Here is a 16,384-nt window from a genome sequence, read left to right as displayed (position 1 = left end):
ATCAGGGACTGTAGCAATAGGACAAGGGGTGATGGGTTCAAACTGAAACAGGGGAAGCTCAGGTTAGATACAAGGAAGAAGCTCTTCCCTGTGAGGATGCTGAGGTGTTGGCACAGGGTGCCCAGAGAAGCTGTGGCTGCCCCATCCCTGGCAGTGTTCAAGGACAGGTTGGACAGGGCTTGGAGAAACCTGCTCTAGTGGAAGGTGTCCCTGCCTGTGGCAGGGGGTTGGAACTGGATCAGCTTTAACTTCTTTCCAACCCAAAATAGGATGTGATTTCTATAATTATTTTTGGGGATGATATCCTATGATGCTTCATACTAGGATGGATTCAGCTTCCTAAATCACACCAGGAAAGGATTCCTGGAATCCCCAGACCCTCCAGAATGTTCTCTATCAATAATTTTGTTATTTAGAAAGAATGAGGAATCAAATGTGCTGCCATAAGCCATATTTCAGTATCAGTCCACCTTCATACCAGTACATGCTCTTCTGTCAGCATGCTCTGATCCTGGAAGACTCTAGCCAACTTCTTTTATTCCAGGTGAGGTCATACAGGTTTCCTGGAGCTGCTGCTGGACATTGCATATCCACAAAACAGTGATTACACCACTATGGTCTTGTTCAGCATGACTTGCACGGACAACGCAACGTGCAATGACAAATTTCATCAGGTTTTCATAGGCTTCTATTTCCATGTGCTCTGAATGCAAAACAGATACACACTCTGACACTTTGCTTCAGGCATGTCCTAATGATCACAGTAGATATGAAGAGCTACTGCAGCATCTCTGCAGAAATGCCCTAGGCATTTGGGCAACAGAAACTCTCTGGCTCTCAGAGTCGATTGTGATGTGCTCACCTGAGCACTGTGTTCTAGATGACAGTGATAACAGACTGTAAGGAATCAGGTGATGGCAGGTTTGTGATGCCCCTCTCCTCTTGTTGGGGAGAGACGAGTAGTTAACAAACTTAGTTTGTTAGTAGTCACTTAGTATGACTTGGCATGGTGTGTAGGACTCTGGGGAAACTCCTTTGTACCCAGGAAATAAAAAGCACAGTGTAGCTGGCTTGTGTTTTTGTGTCAGTATGAGACAGAACTATTGTAAGAGTCAGGAAGGGATGGCAAAGGTCAGACAAGGAAGGTGTCAAAATCAACTTGGGTTACACTGAACCTTTTGTGGAGTCACTGCTTCCCAAGATCAATGTTCACTTCCTACAGTCCTGATCCTCAGATGTATTTATGGCTGCATGATAATGCCTTTATGTTTGATCCAGTTTACAAACATTTCCTCCCAATACTTATTATCACAATCACTGTCACCCACAGCCTTTGTTAGAAAATCTAAACGGCTAAGGGAAAAAGTGTCAGAGCTAATCCTCATGGTTACAACAGTAGTTACACCATGGTTTGAATGGGGAAGCCCATACCAAGATGCCAAAATGTTACCATACCTCTATCCCTCTCCTTTTCTGGCTGTCCTACCACCTCCACATCTGCCACTTCACTGCCACCTTTGCTGGCCAGAATCACCTTCCCCACCACCTTCTTTGAAAGGACAGACTGTAGTGTTAGGCAGCCATCTTTCATTCCAATGAGATATGGGACACACAAGCCCATCAGAGTCCCCTTCTAAAAGGCATAGGTACAAACTGACATGAATAGAGCCTTTCTGCTCTGCTATCACTTCACTGGGAAGGTAGATTAGCAGGAGACAAGAAAAAGGCCCTTAGCTTCCATGTCTGTTTTCTCTACTTTTGGAATGGAGATGCTATACAACCTCCTGTGGGAAGGAAGGTACCCAAGAGTTACAGCTCATCACTAGTGCTACATCATTCATATTTTATTTGATACACTACCCCTCCATTGATTCACTGAATCTGCTTTACTTCAGTCAGAGCTGATTCCAGCCTCAGTCACAGGGCCTTCAGCTGTCCTCTGTAACTCATAGCTGCCATATAGGAGAGCAGATTTCAGGGAACCATCTTCATCACCTAAACCACTGTGGACTTTCTCCTCCACTTGTGCAAAAGGTGATCCACAAAGCTCCTGTCTGGACCTTCTAAAAAGGCCCTGGGGGTGCTGATTGACAGAGCTGAACATGAGCAGCTTGTGCCCAGGCAGCCAGGAAGCCACCAGCATCCTGGCCTGGATCAGCACCAGTGTGGCTATCAGGGCTAGAGCAGTGATTGTTCCTCTGTGCTGGGCGCTGGTGAGGCTGCACCTCAAATCCTGTGTTCAGCTCTGGGCCCCTCACTACAAGAGAGACATTGAGGTGCTGGAGGGGGGGCAGAGAAGGGCAACAGAGCTGGTGCAGGGCCTGGAGCACAAGTGTGATGGGGAACGGCTGAGGGACCTGGGGGGTTCAGTCTGGAGAAGAGAAGGCTCAGGGGGGACCTGATCGCTCCCTACAACTGCCTGACAGGAGGTTGTAGTGAGGTGGGGTCGGTCTCTGCTCCCAAGGAACAAGGGACAGGACAAGAGGAAACGGCCTCAAGCTGCACCAGGGCAGGTTTAGATGGAGCTGAGGAACAATTCCTTCCCCAGAGGGTGCTCAGGCATTGGACCAGGCTGCCCAGGGCAGGGCTGCAGTCACCGTCCCTGCAAGTGTTCACACAGCGTGGAGACGAGGCCTCAGCGCCATGGGTTACTGGTGGCCTTGGAGTGCTGGGAACGGTTGGACTGGATGAACTTGAAGGTCTTTCCCAACCCGGTTGGTTCCATGACTCTGGACGCTGCCATCCCTCCAGAGAGCCGGCGGATCGGGCCCTAGAGCGCAGCTGCTTTCCTTTGGAAGCGGCGTGCATGTAAATCACAACGAGTCACCGCGCTCCCTCCTTTCCTCCTCCCTCCCTCCTTTCCTCCTCCTGCTCCTCCCGGGGGCGGGGGGCGGTGGCTCCCGCAGCGTGAGGAACTAACCGTGCCTCACGTGAGGGCGGTAGCAGCGCCCGCTCTGCCCGGGGCCGCGCCATGCCGACCAGCTTCACCGTGGTGCCGGTGGAGGCGCAGGGCCCCGCCGAGAACCATGGGCAGCGCCCGCAGGAGGAGGAGGACGAAGACAGGGACCGCGGCTCCGGTGAGGGGGGAGCGGGCGGAGAGGGCAGAGTCCGGCGCCCGCGGTGTGCGGAGCTCGCCGCTCTTTGTTTCGGCCCGCAGGAGGAAGTGCTCCGGGGCGGCTCCGGCCGGGCGAGCGGAGCAGCCCCGCGGCGCCGTGAGGCGGAGCGGAGCGGGGGGAACGGGCGGCTCTGCGGGAGAGCCGTGGAGCCCTTTGGGTTGGGATCCTGGAGGATCACCAAGTTAGGCTCTTGTAAAAGCCGAGTCCTGCTGGGGCTCGCTGGAGAGGGGTTGGGAGCCAAGGTTCTACCCCACGGACTGTGGGTTACCGCACAGTCTTACCTGGCTTGTCCCGGTGTTTGCCCAGCCATGTGCGTTTGTGGCGGGGTCCCGGGCTAAGGAGGTATTCGCTACCTGTTGAGAGCCTCCCCTCCTGCTAGGCCCGTGTCTTGAGGGGGCAGAACCGAGACTGAGGGTACCGCGGGTGAGGGTCTGCCCCGGGCAGCGTGTTCCGCAGCCGGGTGCGTGCTTGTGGACGAGCGCTGTTGGGGAAACGAGGGATTTTTCCCACTGGGATGATAAGGCGCTGCTTTTCCTTTGGCTCAGAAGCTCTTAACGCTTCCCGTTTCTGAAGCGCGTTGCAGCGGCAATACCAAGTATGGTGCTTGAATTACTGCTAGTACTGTGAGTTGGAACTTGCACGTCTTGGACGCTGAGTTACAGTCAGTACTCGTTTTTAATGTTCTGGAGTTTGGTTTATTTTTTTTTTTTTGGTTTTAAGTGATCATATGTCAAATTACGGGCTTTTGGTTAAAGGCTGATAGTTGCTTATAGTGACAGCTTCTCCTTTTTGTGGTATGCGTTACAGATGAATCTAATAGCATGTGATGTAGATGTGAAGAAATCATAGAATCCCAGACTGGTTTGGGTTGGAAAAGATCTTAAAGATCATCCAGTTCCAACCCCCTGCCATGGGCAGGGACACCTTCCACTAGAGCAGGTTGCTCCAAGCCCTGTCCAACCTGGCCTTGAACACTGCCAGGGATGGGGCAGCCACAGCTTCTCTGGGCACCCTGTGCCAGCGCCTCAGCACCCTCACAGGGAAGAACTTCTTCCTTATATCTAACCTGAACTTCCCGTTTCAGTTTGAACCCATCACCCCTTGTCCTATCGCTGCAGCCCTTGATGAGGAGTCCCTCTCCAGCATCCTTGTAGCCCCCTTCAGATACTGTAAGGCTGAAAACAGATCTTTGGCAAACTTAATATGTCTGTGCTATTTTAATTTCTTTTGGGGTACAGATCATTTAGGTGTAAATTACCACGCTGACAAAGTTCAGTGTTTTTCTCCCAGAGCTTTCTCCCCTAACCCCCTAATTACCCATAGAGATATATGCTACATGTAGTTGCATTTCCTCTGATGTATTCAAGCAATGAGCAAGTGGTGTAATAGCTGCCACTTCTTCCCCCCCCCCCCAACTAAATGGAATAGGAAAACCAAAATGGTATAAACTGCAGCAACAGTTTATACTGTTTTGTTTTATGTACTAGATGTTTGACAGCAGTATAGTATTAATCTGTTCGGGCAGTTTTCCTTATGGAGCTAACCAGAAGGTTATGAAGCAGTGTCTGAAAATACTGAATATGCATACAGGCAAGTTGTTAGACCATGTATGCATCCAAAGCATATTGAAGGCTTGGAACATCTGGAAGCTTATGAGGGCAAGGGAAGAGTTGACCTGGCACCCTTGTAATGGCTTATTTCTGACCTTTAGGGTTGTGATGAAAATCAATAGCAATTCTCCATGCAATTAAGTAGAATTGATGTGGACTAGCAGTTATATTTGAAAAATGAGTTTAAATTATTTACTGTTCTGGATCTGTATCCATTGAGCAGATGAATTTATGTATGACTTTTGTTAATGTGCCTGTAAAGTAGGCAGTAGAGAGGAAAACGCTGAAAAGAGAAGGCATTGACTTGTAAACAAGATACAGTCAGACTTCATTAAGAGATTAATTGCTACACTTGGATACAGAGCTTTGGGAAGGGAACAGCATACTTCAGGTTGCCTTGGGTATTATACGAGTGTTTGTGGTATGTAAACCTGTAATGCATAAAATTGTTAGGTTAATGCTGTGTAATCAAATAATGCTCCTGGACTAACTCTTCTGAAAACCTTAAAGAAATCTAAAACACAAGTACAGTTCAAAGTGTTGTAGTTAAGCCCATCTAAAAGCCTGCTGCTTGGAGGAGGCTTCAGCCTTGAGAAAAAGACTAAGGAGTAAAACATCTCCTTCCCTGCCCTCTCCCACATCCCCCGGCTTTCCTTGTTATTTTCCTCCCCTTGACCTTGGTGCTTATCAAGACGCTTCACTGGGCGGGTTCGATGCCCTAAACTGGCAAACTGAACTCCTCTGTTTTGGAATTGACCTGTGAGTTGTGTCAGGGTGGGAGGAGGGTGAAGCTGAGGTGGAAGTAAAAGAAGAGGGAGAATAGGACCTTCTTCTTTGGCTCACCCTTAGCTCAGCATATAAATCTGTTCCAAGTTTTCAGGAATCTAAAATTCTGTTTTTGATTGAATTGTCTGGCTTAAAAAGCAAATATAATTTCCTTGACTGCAGGAGTACCTTGCTTAAAAAGAAAATCAAGCCAACAAACCCCAAAAAACAAAAAGGCCCCACTCAAACCCACAACACTGTTTTTTCTGGAGGAGAGCAGGGTGTATGCTGTTTATATTGCCAGTAGAGTAGCTCTGGTATCTTACTAGCAATGCACTTACTATTCTGTGCATTTACCCCCTTATATTCATTCCTACCTGATACTCATTTATGTGATATTGGAGTAAGCTGGGATGTTCTTGCTCTATACTCTTCACTCCTTCATAATCATCTGAAATTCTACAGCCTTGTGTTTTCTGGTTTGTGACACCCTCGTGTGTGAAGGAAGGAAAGATTTGGGCGAGTGGCTGTTTGACAGTGTTACAGCACTATCCAAAGCAGTTCTTGGAAAAGAGTAGGGAGGCAGAGTGGAAATTAATGCTTGGATTGAACAATACTGTTAAGGGTCAGAGCCGGCTGACTCTGCACATAAGCAGAAAGTGCACAAAGCAGCAGAAAGAATATGTGTCTTGTGGTGTATTAGGAGCACATTAAAAAGGAAGGGTAGTCAGAAAACATAACTAATGGAAGAAGAGAAGGAAACGGAAGTCTCTTGTAGTCATTAAAGGATGAAGTTTTATGAGAAATCCTGGCTTTGATTTGTGCTTGGTTTTATTTTGTTCACGTGTATCAGTAATGACTGTCTGTTAGACCTGTCAAAACTTTGTGGAATTGACTAAATATCTATTTCAGATCCTCAGATACAAAGAATATAATGACAAACCTGGTCATCTTCCAGTAAGTCATTTTATAAGTAATAAAGCATTAATGCCGTGACTTCTTGTACAATGCCAATGCCTGGAAAACCAGAAAGAGTTGATGCAGGTAGATGTAGAGATATAGATATATATAGATATATATATATATATATATACACATATATACACAGTGAAGGGAAGACAGGCTAATCTCACTGAGATGTCTGGTGTATTTTCAGTCTATCTGTGCTCAAACACAGAACCAGTCTGTAGTTCAGATTTTACTGCACAGTAAAAATAGTTTTACATGTTCCCCTTCACCCTATTGCAGTTTGTCCTGTTTCCTGTACCCTGAAATATGAGAACTGATGTTTTCACTGTTTTCACTGTTAATCTCCACAGGTTAATTGTCCCTCTCTGCCCTGTTTGTGTGCATAGCCAGTTGTATGCAAAGCGTTTCTAAAGGCTCAGGTCTAGGGATATGCCCGGAAGCATGGCTTGGGAAATGTGACACCGGCTTCCACATGCTATCCCAGGCTCCAATGAACTGTGGGCTAGAAAAAGATGAGCCTTCTATGAAACCGCATTAGTTTCTCATTCTTTGGTGAATTTAGGTTTTTAGATCTACTTTTGTTTCTGTTCTAAATGCACTCAGTGAATTTTTCTTCCGTTCTCTTAGTCGGGAATCAATGTGTATTTTTGGCAGCTGGGAGACTGTGGCAGGAAGATCTGCTGCTCAAAGGCAAATTACCTCTTGTTTGTTTGTTTTCTGATCCAGTCATCAGATTAAAGGCATCAAATTACACTAATATTGGTCAGGTCTCTCTCCAGATCACTCAAAATTTTTTATAAATTTCATTCCATCTTAATCCTACACCTTTTTTTTCCAAACTGAAGACTCTTATTTAGTCATTCTTTAGATAGAACCACAGAATGGTTTGGATTGGAAGGGACCTTAAAGCTCATCCAGTTCCAACCCCCTGCCATGCGCAGGAACACCTCACACTAGCCCAGATTGCTCCAAGCCCCTGTGCCCAACCTGCCAGGGATGGGGCAGCCACAGCTTCTCTGGGCACCCTGTGCCAGCGCCTCAGCACCCTCACAGGGAAGAGCTTCTGCCTAAGAGCTCATCTCAGTCTCCCCTCTGGCAGGTTAAAGCCATTCCCCTTGTCCTGTCCCTACAGGCCTTTCTCCAAAGCCCCTCTCCAGGTTTCCTGTAGCCTAAAGGGCACTGGAGCTGCTCTAAGGTCTCCCCTTCAGGAGCCTTCTCTTCTCCGGGCTGAACCAGCCCAGCTCTCTCAGCCTGGCTCCAGAGCAGAGCTGCTCCAGCCCTCACAGCATCTCCAGGGCCTCCTCTGGACTCTCTCCAACAGCTCCACATCCCTCTTGTGCTGCTGCCCCAGAGCTGGATCAGGGCTTCAGGGGGAGTCTCCCCAGAGTGCAGCAGAGGGGGGGGAATCCACTCCCTCGACCAGTGCTGCCCATGCCCTGGGGGTGCAGCCCATCACATGGGGGTGGGGAGTTCTGTGTTCATGTGTACCCTGAAGCTGGGTCATGAGGAGCTTCTCATTGACCAACACCCCCAAATCTTTCTCAGGGCTGCACCTTCCAGTCTCCACCCAGCCTGTGTTTGTTCGTCCACGCAAGCCTCATGGCATTTTTGCCTGACTTCCTCTTTGTTGGCTCCTGAGCTTGAAGGAGGTGATCCTTAAATATTAACCACCTTTCTTGGGCCCCTCTTCCTTCCAGGGACTCTACCAAGCAGACCCCTGAAGAGGCTAAAGTCTGTTCTCCTAAGTCCATAGTACATGAAGTACATGGAAGCTATTCCATACTTATTGTTACACTTCCTGTCTTTTTCTGAATTTGTTTCTACTTCTGTTAACATTGAAATGGAGGAAGTTCCAGAACTGTGCATGATGACCCAGTTATGAACAAACAGTGATTTCCCCCACACCCTGATACCTTTGTTGCATTCCCAATGTTCAGGCCGTGGTTTGAAAAGCAATTATTGCACTGGTAGGTTTATGAAGCAGTCATAATTGAAGTGTGTCTTTCATGAGAGGTAACGATCAGTTGGAGCCCAGCTGGTTTAGGATTGTTTTCCTTCATGTATGTACATACCTTAAAACTCTACATCAAATTCTGCATGTCAGTTAAACGTTCATTTAGTCTTGAAGACCTGCAGCTCTCCGCAGTTGGGTTGTGCCTTGACTGTCCTAAATAATTTGAGAAGCAGTTTCCGACTGTCACATCTCTGGTCACCTCATGGTTTTGATCTTTGTTGCTGCTGTTTATTGGTGTGTGGAGCAGCATGTGTCCCAGCAGGACTTCAGTGACCATCACCATCTCTGGGAGTAGACCGTATTTGTCTTCTGTTTTCTTTGTTATTTACCTATGGCTTATCTAATATCTCTTATTCCATGGTTGCTTTATTTCCTTAAGCTTGTTCAGAGGAGGACTTAGTCTATCTTTCGGAGACCTTGGCAAAGTGTATAAATTAGGTTTCCATTATCCATCTGCTTATTGATTCTTTCAAAGAACTTTCTTAGGCATGTGAGATAAAATATCTCACTTTACAGAAGTCGCATTGCTTGTCCTCCCTGGCACCCTGATATCATATTGATTAATACAATCCTGGGATGGAAAATATTATTCCTGTTGCAGATAAATGCATATCTGACATTTGATCACGGGCATGGGAGTTCCACACAGGGATTCTCTTTGCTCTGAGGGTCACTGGCTGTTCTGATGTTTGCCCATCTCTGACAAGGTGCTCTGGTTGATCCTTTCACTGTTTAATACATCTACATGTGTTACTGTGAATGTAAGTGTTGCTGTTAGCTACTGATAGCTCCAAGGGAAATGGGGGCAAATAAGAGGCACAGTTAAGTATAATAAACTAAAGAACTTCACTGCATTTTGTATCTGTTTAAGTAGTTCTTTTAGGCTGTTGGAGTTCTGACTCTTTTGGTGACGTACAGGATCTTAATGCTTGAAATTGACAGTGCATTATTATTTTCACTTCATTGTGTTTCTTTCATGTGAATGAAATGCTAACATTCTCTTGCTGTACTTAAGAGCTAAATACAAATTATTCTACTCATAAAATAATTTTAAAGTAAAATATGCCAGGAGAAAGTAACATCAAATGTAGTGATAACCACTCTCATCATTTTACCTTCCCTGCTCCTGGAATGAAGATCTCATTATTGAGATGGTTTTGTTTTCTTATTGCTGATGTTTCTTTTGGTGATAATACTTTTGCAGCCATGGGAATATGGTGAGTCAAGGTCTTCTGGTGTAATTGTTTTGTAACTGTTCTTCTTAACAGAACTTTCCTTGTAATGTTTCATTATCTTGCAATTATAAGATGACTCTTACTGTTGGAATCTCGCAGGTAAGCCCTGCAAAGGTTGCTTTTGGTAAGGGGTATAGTTTGTTACTGCGTAGCAGACTTCATTAGCTGCTGCTGGGAAAAGAAGTGTATCTATTCTCTCCAGTCCTAACTGCTTGTGAACTGTTTTATGGAGCCAAATGGGCAGGAAACTGGCTATGACATAAAATCTTGGTTTTAAGGTCTCTTAAAACAACTCTTTATTTCATTGGATCAGCTCATTGCCACTCATCAGCCGTGGTGTTCCGCCCTCACCTCAAAGCAAAAAAACACCCCTTAAGGCAGCACTTCCCTGGGTAAATTTTCCTGCATCTTTGAACTATGTTGTTGCTTTACAAAACAGCTACTAAAGCGTGGCCGGTGAAACAATTAGTGCCATTTGTAATTGCTCTCCATTTGAACTGTAGAATGTTGTCACAGGGGGCATATTCTGAATCTGAGTAGAAATCTTGAAGAGTGAGGGTTCCCCCCCTTATGTGTTTTCTCATTTAAATGAGTTAAATGGATTTTTCTACCAATTTCTTTTTTTTCTGCACAATCCTTTTGTAGTTACATTGTGTTTTCCCATGATGGTAACTGCTAAGTGATGTCCCTGTCCTTTTCTCAACCCACAGGCTTTTTGATGTTGTTTTCCCACCCTGTCCTGTTGAGGAGGAGTGATAGAGTGGGCACCTGGTGGCTAGCCAAGGTCAACCCACCCCGTGAAGTCTGTGAACACTGAAGTCTCTCTGATTTCACGTGCAGATTTTAAAGTACTTAAAAAACTGGATGAAGTTTTGACTTAAGTTGTGCAACACTAAATCCTTGCTAGGATGCCCTGACCCTGCTCTACAAGAGGTATAACTGTTTCTTTGGCAGCTTCTTAATCCTCAGAATTGCCACCCTTGAGTTTTAGGGCATCAGTAGTGTTAACTCCTTATTTTTGAAGGTCCTGAAATGGATTCATGAGCAGTTAGCAGTATACAGATTTAAAGAGGGTCCCTAGGTAACTTGCTCTTGAAGCACAGCTCTAGAAAAGAATGGCTTAATAATGTCTGTGTCAGTTGGACAGTGTTTATTATCTGCTTCCTGATTTCAACAGCATGTATTCTTAATTAGGTACCTTAGTTAGCGTGTATCCCTTAGGTAACTCATAGCAACCAAAAATAAGCAGCATTCAACCTGTTGAGGAAATCATTCTGGGAGCCTTTGGGAGATGAGATGTTGAGTGTGAACTGCTTTGCAGAACCTGGGGGGGGGTAAACAGAAAAATATCCTCTGTCTTTCTGGAAGAGGAGATGAAAAGCTTGTTCTGTCTCTTGCCTTCTGACAAGGGGCACACAAGTTGGAAACTTTATAAAATTAAAAGCATCCCACTATAAGCTTACTTTTTTTTTGGGAAGATAATAAAATCTGTTGGCAGATTAATTCCAGTCTTCAAAAGTGGGAGGCTCGTGTGTTTTTCTTTTAGCTTCAGAAAGGGCAGTTTAGAACATCCTTGAAAGTATGTCAGAGCTTTGCTTTGTTACCTGTAGACCTGTCCTGATAGAAGCTTACCAGGACATAATAGCTTGCTGCCACGGATTAGTAACCAGTCATATCTTTGTCCCTCTACTGGCCTTTCTCGCTCTGTGGATCATCGGCTGAGGACTTAAACAAGCTGCTTTATTTTGCTAGCTAGGAACAAGAATCAGTTCCTGGACAGGAGGACGGTGTGGAGTCAAAATGCAGGATCAGCAAGTTAAAGCAGCAGCTTTAGGGGCCTAGTAAGCTACAGCACTGGTTCTAAAAAGCAGCTTTGGGAAATGGGCTTGGAAGGAGCCTTCAACTCTTTCAGCTTTTCTACAGTTGACTGTGCTTGTGACATAGGTGTTAGGATCACAGAGAGGAGTACATCTCAGATGTGATTGGAAAGATTTGACAGCAGGAGCTAGTCTGTTCTAAGCAATAACATCCATTTAATGGAATTGAAGCTGTAGGAAGTTGTTTAAGGCTGGTGAAGTAGATTAATGCATAGACTAGAGAGCAGTGCTATACCTAATTGGAAAGAGAATTAACAAATTATGTAGCCAGCCTTAAAGGGTTCCCCTTTATATTTTAAAAATACTTGTTTTCGAAGAGTGCTTGCAAAGTTACTAGAATTATGTTTTAAAGTGCTTTTTTGTCTGCTAAATGTTAAGTACAATTAATGCAAACTCTTTCTACTTAGGTAAATGTTTAGTAACTTTACTTAAGAGTTAAGATCTGTTAATAGGTACTTAATGCATAATAGTGGCCTTTTAAATAGGAATCTTTGGAATAGGTTAACGCTGCTTGTTGCTAACGCATGCTGGTCTGCTTAGTGGCAGTTTTCTAAAATGAATGTATTTGATGGAAAGAAAACCTTAAATGTATTTATTATTGGGCAAAGACATGGGATGTTTTAGGAACGTGATCCTGTGCCTTTTGCTAAGCGTGGTGTTTATTGCTGACAGAAATCCTCCGGCTTAATTCTCTTTAGGGAGTTCTGTGGCTGTCGTGTAGTTTGGCTGTGTCATGTGCATGCTTCACACTGCATGAAGCCTTAATGACTTGTTTCAGGTTTAATCCAATACTAGTAAGAAACAGGATTTGAGGTCTTACACAAAGCTGGGAGGAAGCAACTGCCAGTTTCCTGTTTCAGTTCTTGATACGTGAAGAATCAGCAGAGGAGAATGATTTGATTTTCCTTAATCATGAGTGACCAAGATTATGAAGAAAGTGGGACAAATCCAAGTGAGTCTTTTTAAAAGCCAATGCCATGGTTCTAATGATTCTTCTATTGAAATAGCAGGTTTTGTACTTCCAGCTATATTATGGAGAATTTATAGAGTTTATGTAGAGTGTTCTCATTAGAAGTAGGCTGTGCTTGATTATAATAGTAGCCTAAGTAAAGAAAAACTAAAATTTAGTGATGCTGATAAGGTGATAGATGTAATATTAGAATCCTCCATTACGTAAAGGGGTTTACAAGGAGCTTAAATACACTTCATTCTGCTTTTCAAAATAACTTGCATAAATTGTGCTAGCTATTGATAAAAATAATGCAAGAAATTGCTGGTGTAGTAAATGTTTAGACATTTCTTTACTAAAAAAACAAAACCACAACTGAAACAAATAACTTGCAACCTTGTAGTAGATTGCGCTGTGTTAAACCCATCTGATGCAAAAACTGGGAGGCAAAATGTGCTAAAACAAGATTATCAAAGCCTTTTCATAATTGAATCAAAGCAGCGTAGTAGCTCTTGAAGACTTGAGTTTGTCAGAGCTCTGAAGAATACTTCTATGGTTTTTGATTACGAATGTTAAGAAATTGAATTTTGAAGGTTGTCTGAGTTGTAGTTGCCTGCCAATGCAAAATCTGGACATCCAGGTAAATATGCATGGTGGAGAAGATAGAATTACGGGTTTCGCCACAGGAGGTGACACTTCTGTTTGTCAGTTCTAGTGACTTCTAAACTTTATGTATTTTTACCTGTGAAAGTTTACTTCCGTTGACGGAAAATGCTTGTCTGCCCTTGTGCAAACAGGATCTTATCTTTCTGTTCTCAGTTTGCAGTGGTTTGTTCTTAATGTGACTGAATACTAACTTAATGAAAATGTTACCATAGTTTTTATTAAAACCCATTATTTTCCACCAGTATCTGGCTAACCAGAACCTATTTCAAGGTATATGGATTGTGATTAAAAGTTGTCCTTTGGAAGCTATGAAAGGTTAGGACTTCTTTAGATGAGACCATAAAGTTAGGCATTTCTAGTGGGAAGCAGAACTCTTTAGTTTTACATGTTTAGAGAACAGCTATGCCTTATAGCCAAGCTGCCTTATTTGAGGCCCTGTGGTGCAAAAGTTTTGGGTCATTCTTACTTCTTTGAAAACAGTGTGTATTGTTTTGCCATATAAAAAGAATCTGCTTTCGTTTTTCAGGTAGGTTTTAAACTCTTACAGCATGACAAGAGACATGGATGCTTGCTTTTTTGGACAAAATGTGTTTGAATGCAAAGGCAAATAGGAACTCTTCTTGAATGTGTACAATAATGACAAACATAGCATGGGACAGTGAGGAAGCAGTGAATCTGGAAAGGATTTAGGGGTCAAACTGGAATAGAGTAGCATGATCTTGGTTTAATGCTCTGTAAACAGGGCTAGCTTGATCCTTGGAGTAGAGAGGTGATGATTATACTTCTGTAAATAGCATGACTTGAGACTGGTGTTAGAAGGCTGTATTTGATTTTTAAAGCTTGACGCTTTAACATTTTTATTTTCATCACTTAAAACTGGAGAGAATGTTTTCACAAAAACAAAGGTTAGGAAAATATTTTATGAACCCAACTGGTTTAGTTTCTGAAAAGGAAGCTGGAGATGATTTAGTGAGTATAGTTACCTTCACAGACAGGAAACACAAGGTCTTTAAATCTGGAAGGTGTACTAGGATGTTATAGTTGAAAGTTTGAAAAGAGCCGAATTGAAATAGAAATAAGGAACAATTTGTTTCAGACTTTTCCAGTAATTAAAACCCCCTTAATCTTTATAGAGATAAATTGATCGCATTTTTTCTTATTCCAGTTCTGAAAGCATCAAGAAATACACTGGTCAAATATCACTGTGGTTTTCTTTTTGAAGTAATAGAGCATAATGCAGAAATGAAATTCTGCAACCTGTGGAAATACAGGAAATCAGATTAGGTGGTCTAATATTTTTGTCCTTAATCTCTTGAAAGGGCATCCTAGTGCAAATTTAGGATTACTTAAACGATCATTTCCTCCTTCTACCCTGAGCCTTGCTCTGCCACTTTCCCTAAGGCTAGACACCTATAACACATTTTTGTCATGCTCTGCCTCTTTTGATGGGCAGGGAACAGGAAAGGGGGAAACCCAACCACTATGGTTCTATGATGTAGTAACCCTGGTATCAGTGCTAAAGAAGTGTTTGTAGTAGTCCTGGTATCAATGGTAAGTAAGTGGTTTTGCTTATTTCCTATGCTGATGGTGTCTTTAATGACAGCACAAGCATTTGTGTAGTGAACACAAGCTGGTCTTTGTTAAAAGCAGCAAGAATAAAGACGAAAGCAAAACAGCTCTCTCCCAACTCAGCATTAGGCACACCCCACTGGTGCATTTGTAATAGTTCTGGTTTAGCTCTCTGTGTGAGGAGCAATGTGGTACAGGGATGTAAATGGGTTTGTAATAACTCATGGTGATTACACTGCATTGTCATTTAGGGGCAGGGGTGTATGGCAGTGCATGTTGTGGTCATCGGCATGAACACTGTGAGTATGACTTCCTAAACTTGAGGCAGTGTCTCCTACCTTCTCTGCTTGCAGCTGCGTATCTCAGGTGGAAAAGGAAGTGTAATTTGTTGCAGTTACTTTCTGTGTAAATATAGCTCTACCCATCACAGTGCTGGAGCATCTGTAGAAATCCAGAGTGGGAATCTCTGCATGTCTCATCAGCACAGAAGATACCAGATGAGCTTCTAGGAAGGGTATATTAGTTTGGGCTTCAGTTTGTCACTGGTCCATACGTAAGGACAGAATGGATTTCACAAGATGAAATACTGGCTCAGATGGATTAGTAATTTAGTCCAGATTTAAGATTTTTGCTTGTAAACCTTCATGAGCTGAATTACTTTCAGAAATCAAGCAATACTGAGTATAAATGTTGAGTGCTTTAACTGCAGCAGCTTTAACTGTGTTAAAAGACATATGCAGCTTAGAGGAATGTCTAAAACTGCATTGTGATTGTTTTATTGTATGTTTAACTGACCTCCATAGCTGAGAAGAGTGAGTTGACTCAGTTTTGAAGAAGCCTGAGGGCAAAAGTGATTTGCTTGTCAAGCATTGGAACAAGCCACCCAGGGAAGTGGTTAAATACCTCCAGGGAAGAGTCACCATCCCTGCAGGTATTTAAAAGACCTGTAGATATGGGACTTAGTGACATGGGTTAGTGGTGGACTTGGCAGTGCTGTAGAATGGTTGGACTCCATGATCTTAAAGGTCTTTTCCAACCTAAATGATTATATGAGTTGATTATCTTAAAGCTTCCTCACAGGACTCAAGGGAATAGGGTTAAAACATAAAGCTGTAAATGGCTTGAGACTTACTAGTGGAAAGAAGTACGTGTTTTTATTTTCCATCTTACCTCAGTACAAGCAACTGAAATAGCTTTTCCTGTTTGCTTCATTTCACTTGATGCACTGGAGATTGTATTTACTGCATTTGTGAAAAGTGTAAGTCATGTCTCTTTTTAGTTCTGTTTTTTCTAATGATTCCCTTCCCTTGAAGAAGGGATGAGCTAAAGATTGGGATAGTAGCTTATTTCATTAACCTCACCATGGTGTGTTGAGGTCCTAAAACTAGTTCTTTCTACTGGATGGTGTGATATATCTCAATTTGAGTTATGTGTTTGTAAGGCTTACTGTGTTTCTAAGCATATTAAATGAATTTCCTCCTAAAGGTGTTGGGTTTTGAATTTACAGTCAATATGATTTTGTTGACAGCAATGCTGAAGACTCAGAGGAGCTTGTTCAAAGGTCTTTATAGCTGTAGGATTAGTAAACAGACTGCAGATGAGAGTACTTGTCAG

General features: G+C 43.4%; 1 protein-coding gene across 1 annotated transcript in view; it reads left to right on the top strand.

The window, feature by feature from the left end:
* The first annotated feature begins 2,889 nt into the window (after nt 1-2,889).
* The window catches only part of LOC130611185 (solute carrier family 12 member 7-like), a 56,355-nt gene continuing 42,860 nt past the window's right edge, over nt 2,890-16,384 (top strand). The window contains exon 1 of the mRNA XM_057431655.1: nt 2,890-3,077. Within this exon, the coding sequence (XP_057287638.1) occupies nt 2,972-3,077 (106 nt within the window). The 5' untranslated portion in view covers nt 2,890-2,971. The remainder of the gene's footprint in view (nt 3,078-16,384) is intronic.

Source organism: Pezoporus wallicus, unplaced genomic scaffold (assembly GCF_028554395.1).
Source record: "Pezoporus wallicus isolate ANWC-B61680 ecotype Strahan unplaced genomic scaffold, APGP_CSIRO_Pwel_v1 scaffold_11491, whole genome shotgun sequence".
In the NCBI taxonomy this organism is placed as follows: Eukaryota; Metazoa; Chordata; class Aves; order Psittaciformes; family Psittacidae; genus Pezoporus; species Pezoporus wallicus.
This window is presented reverse-complemented; position numbering and strand designations above follow the sequence as displayed.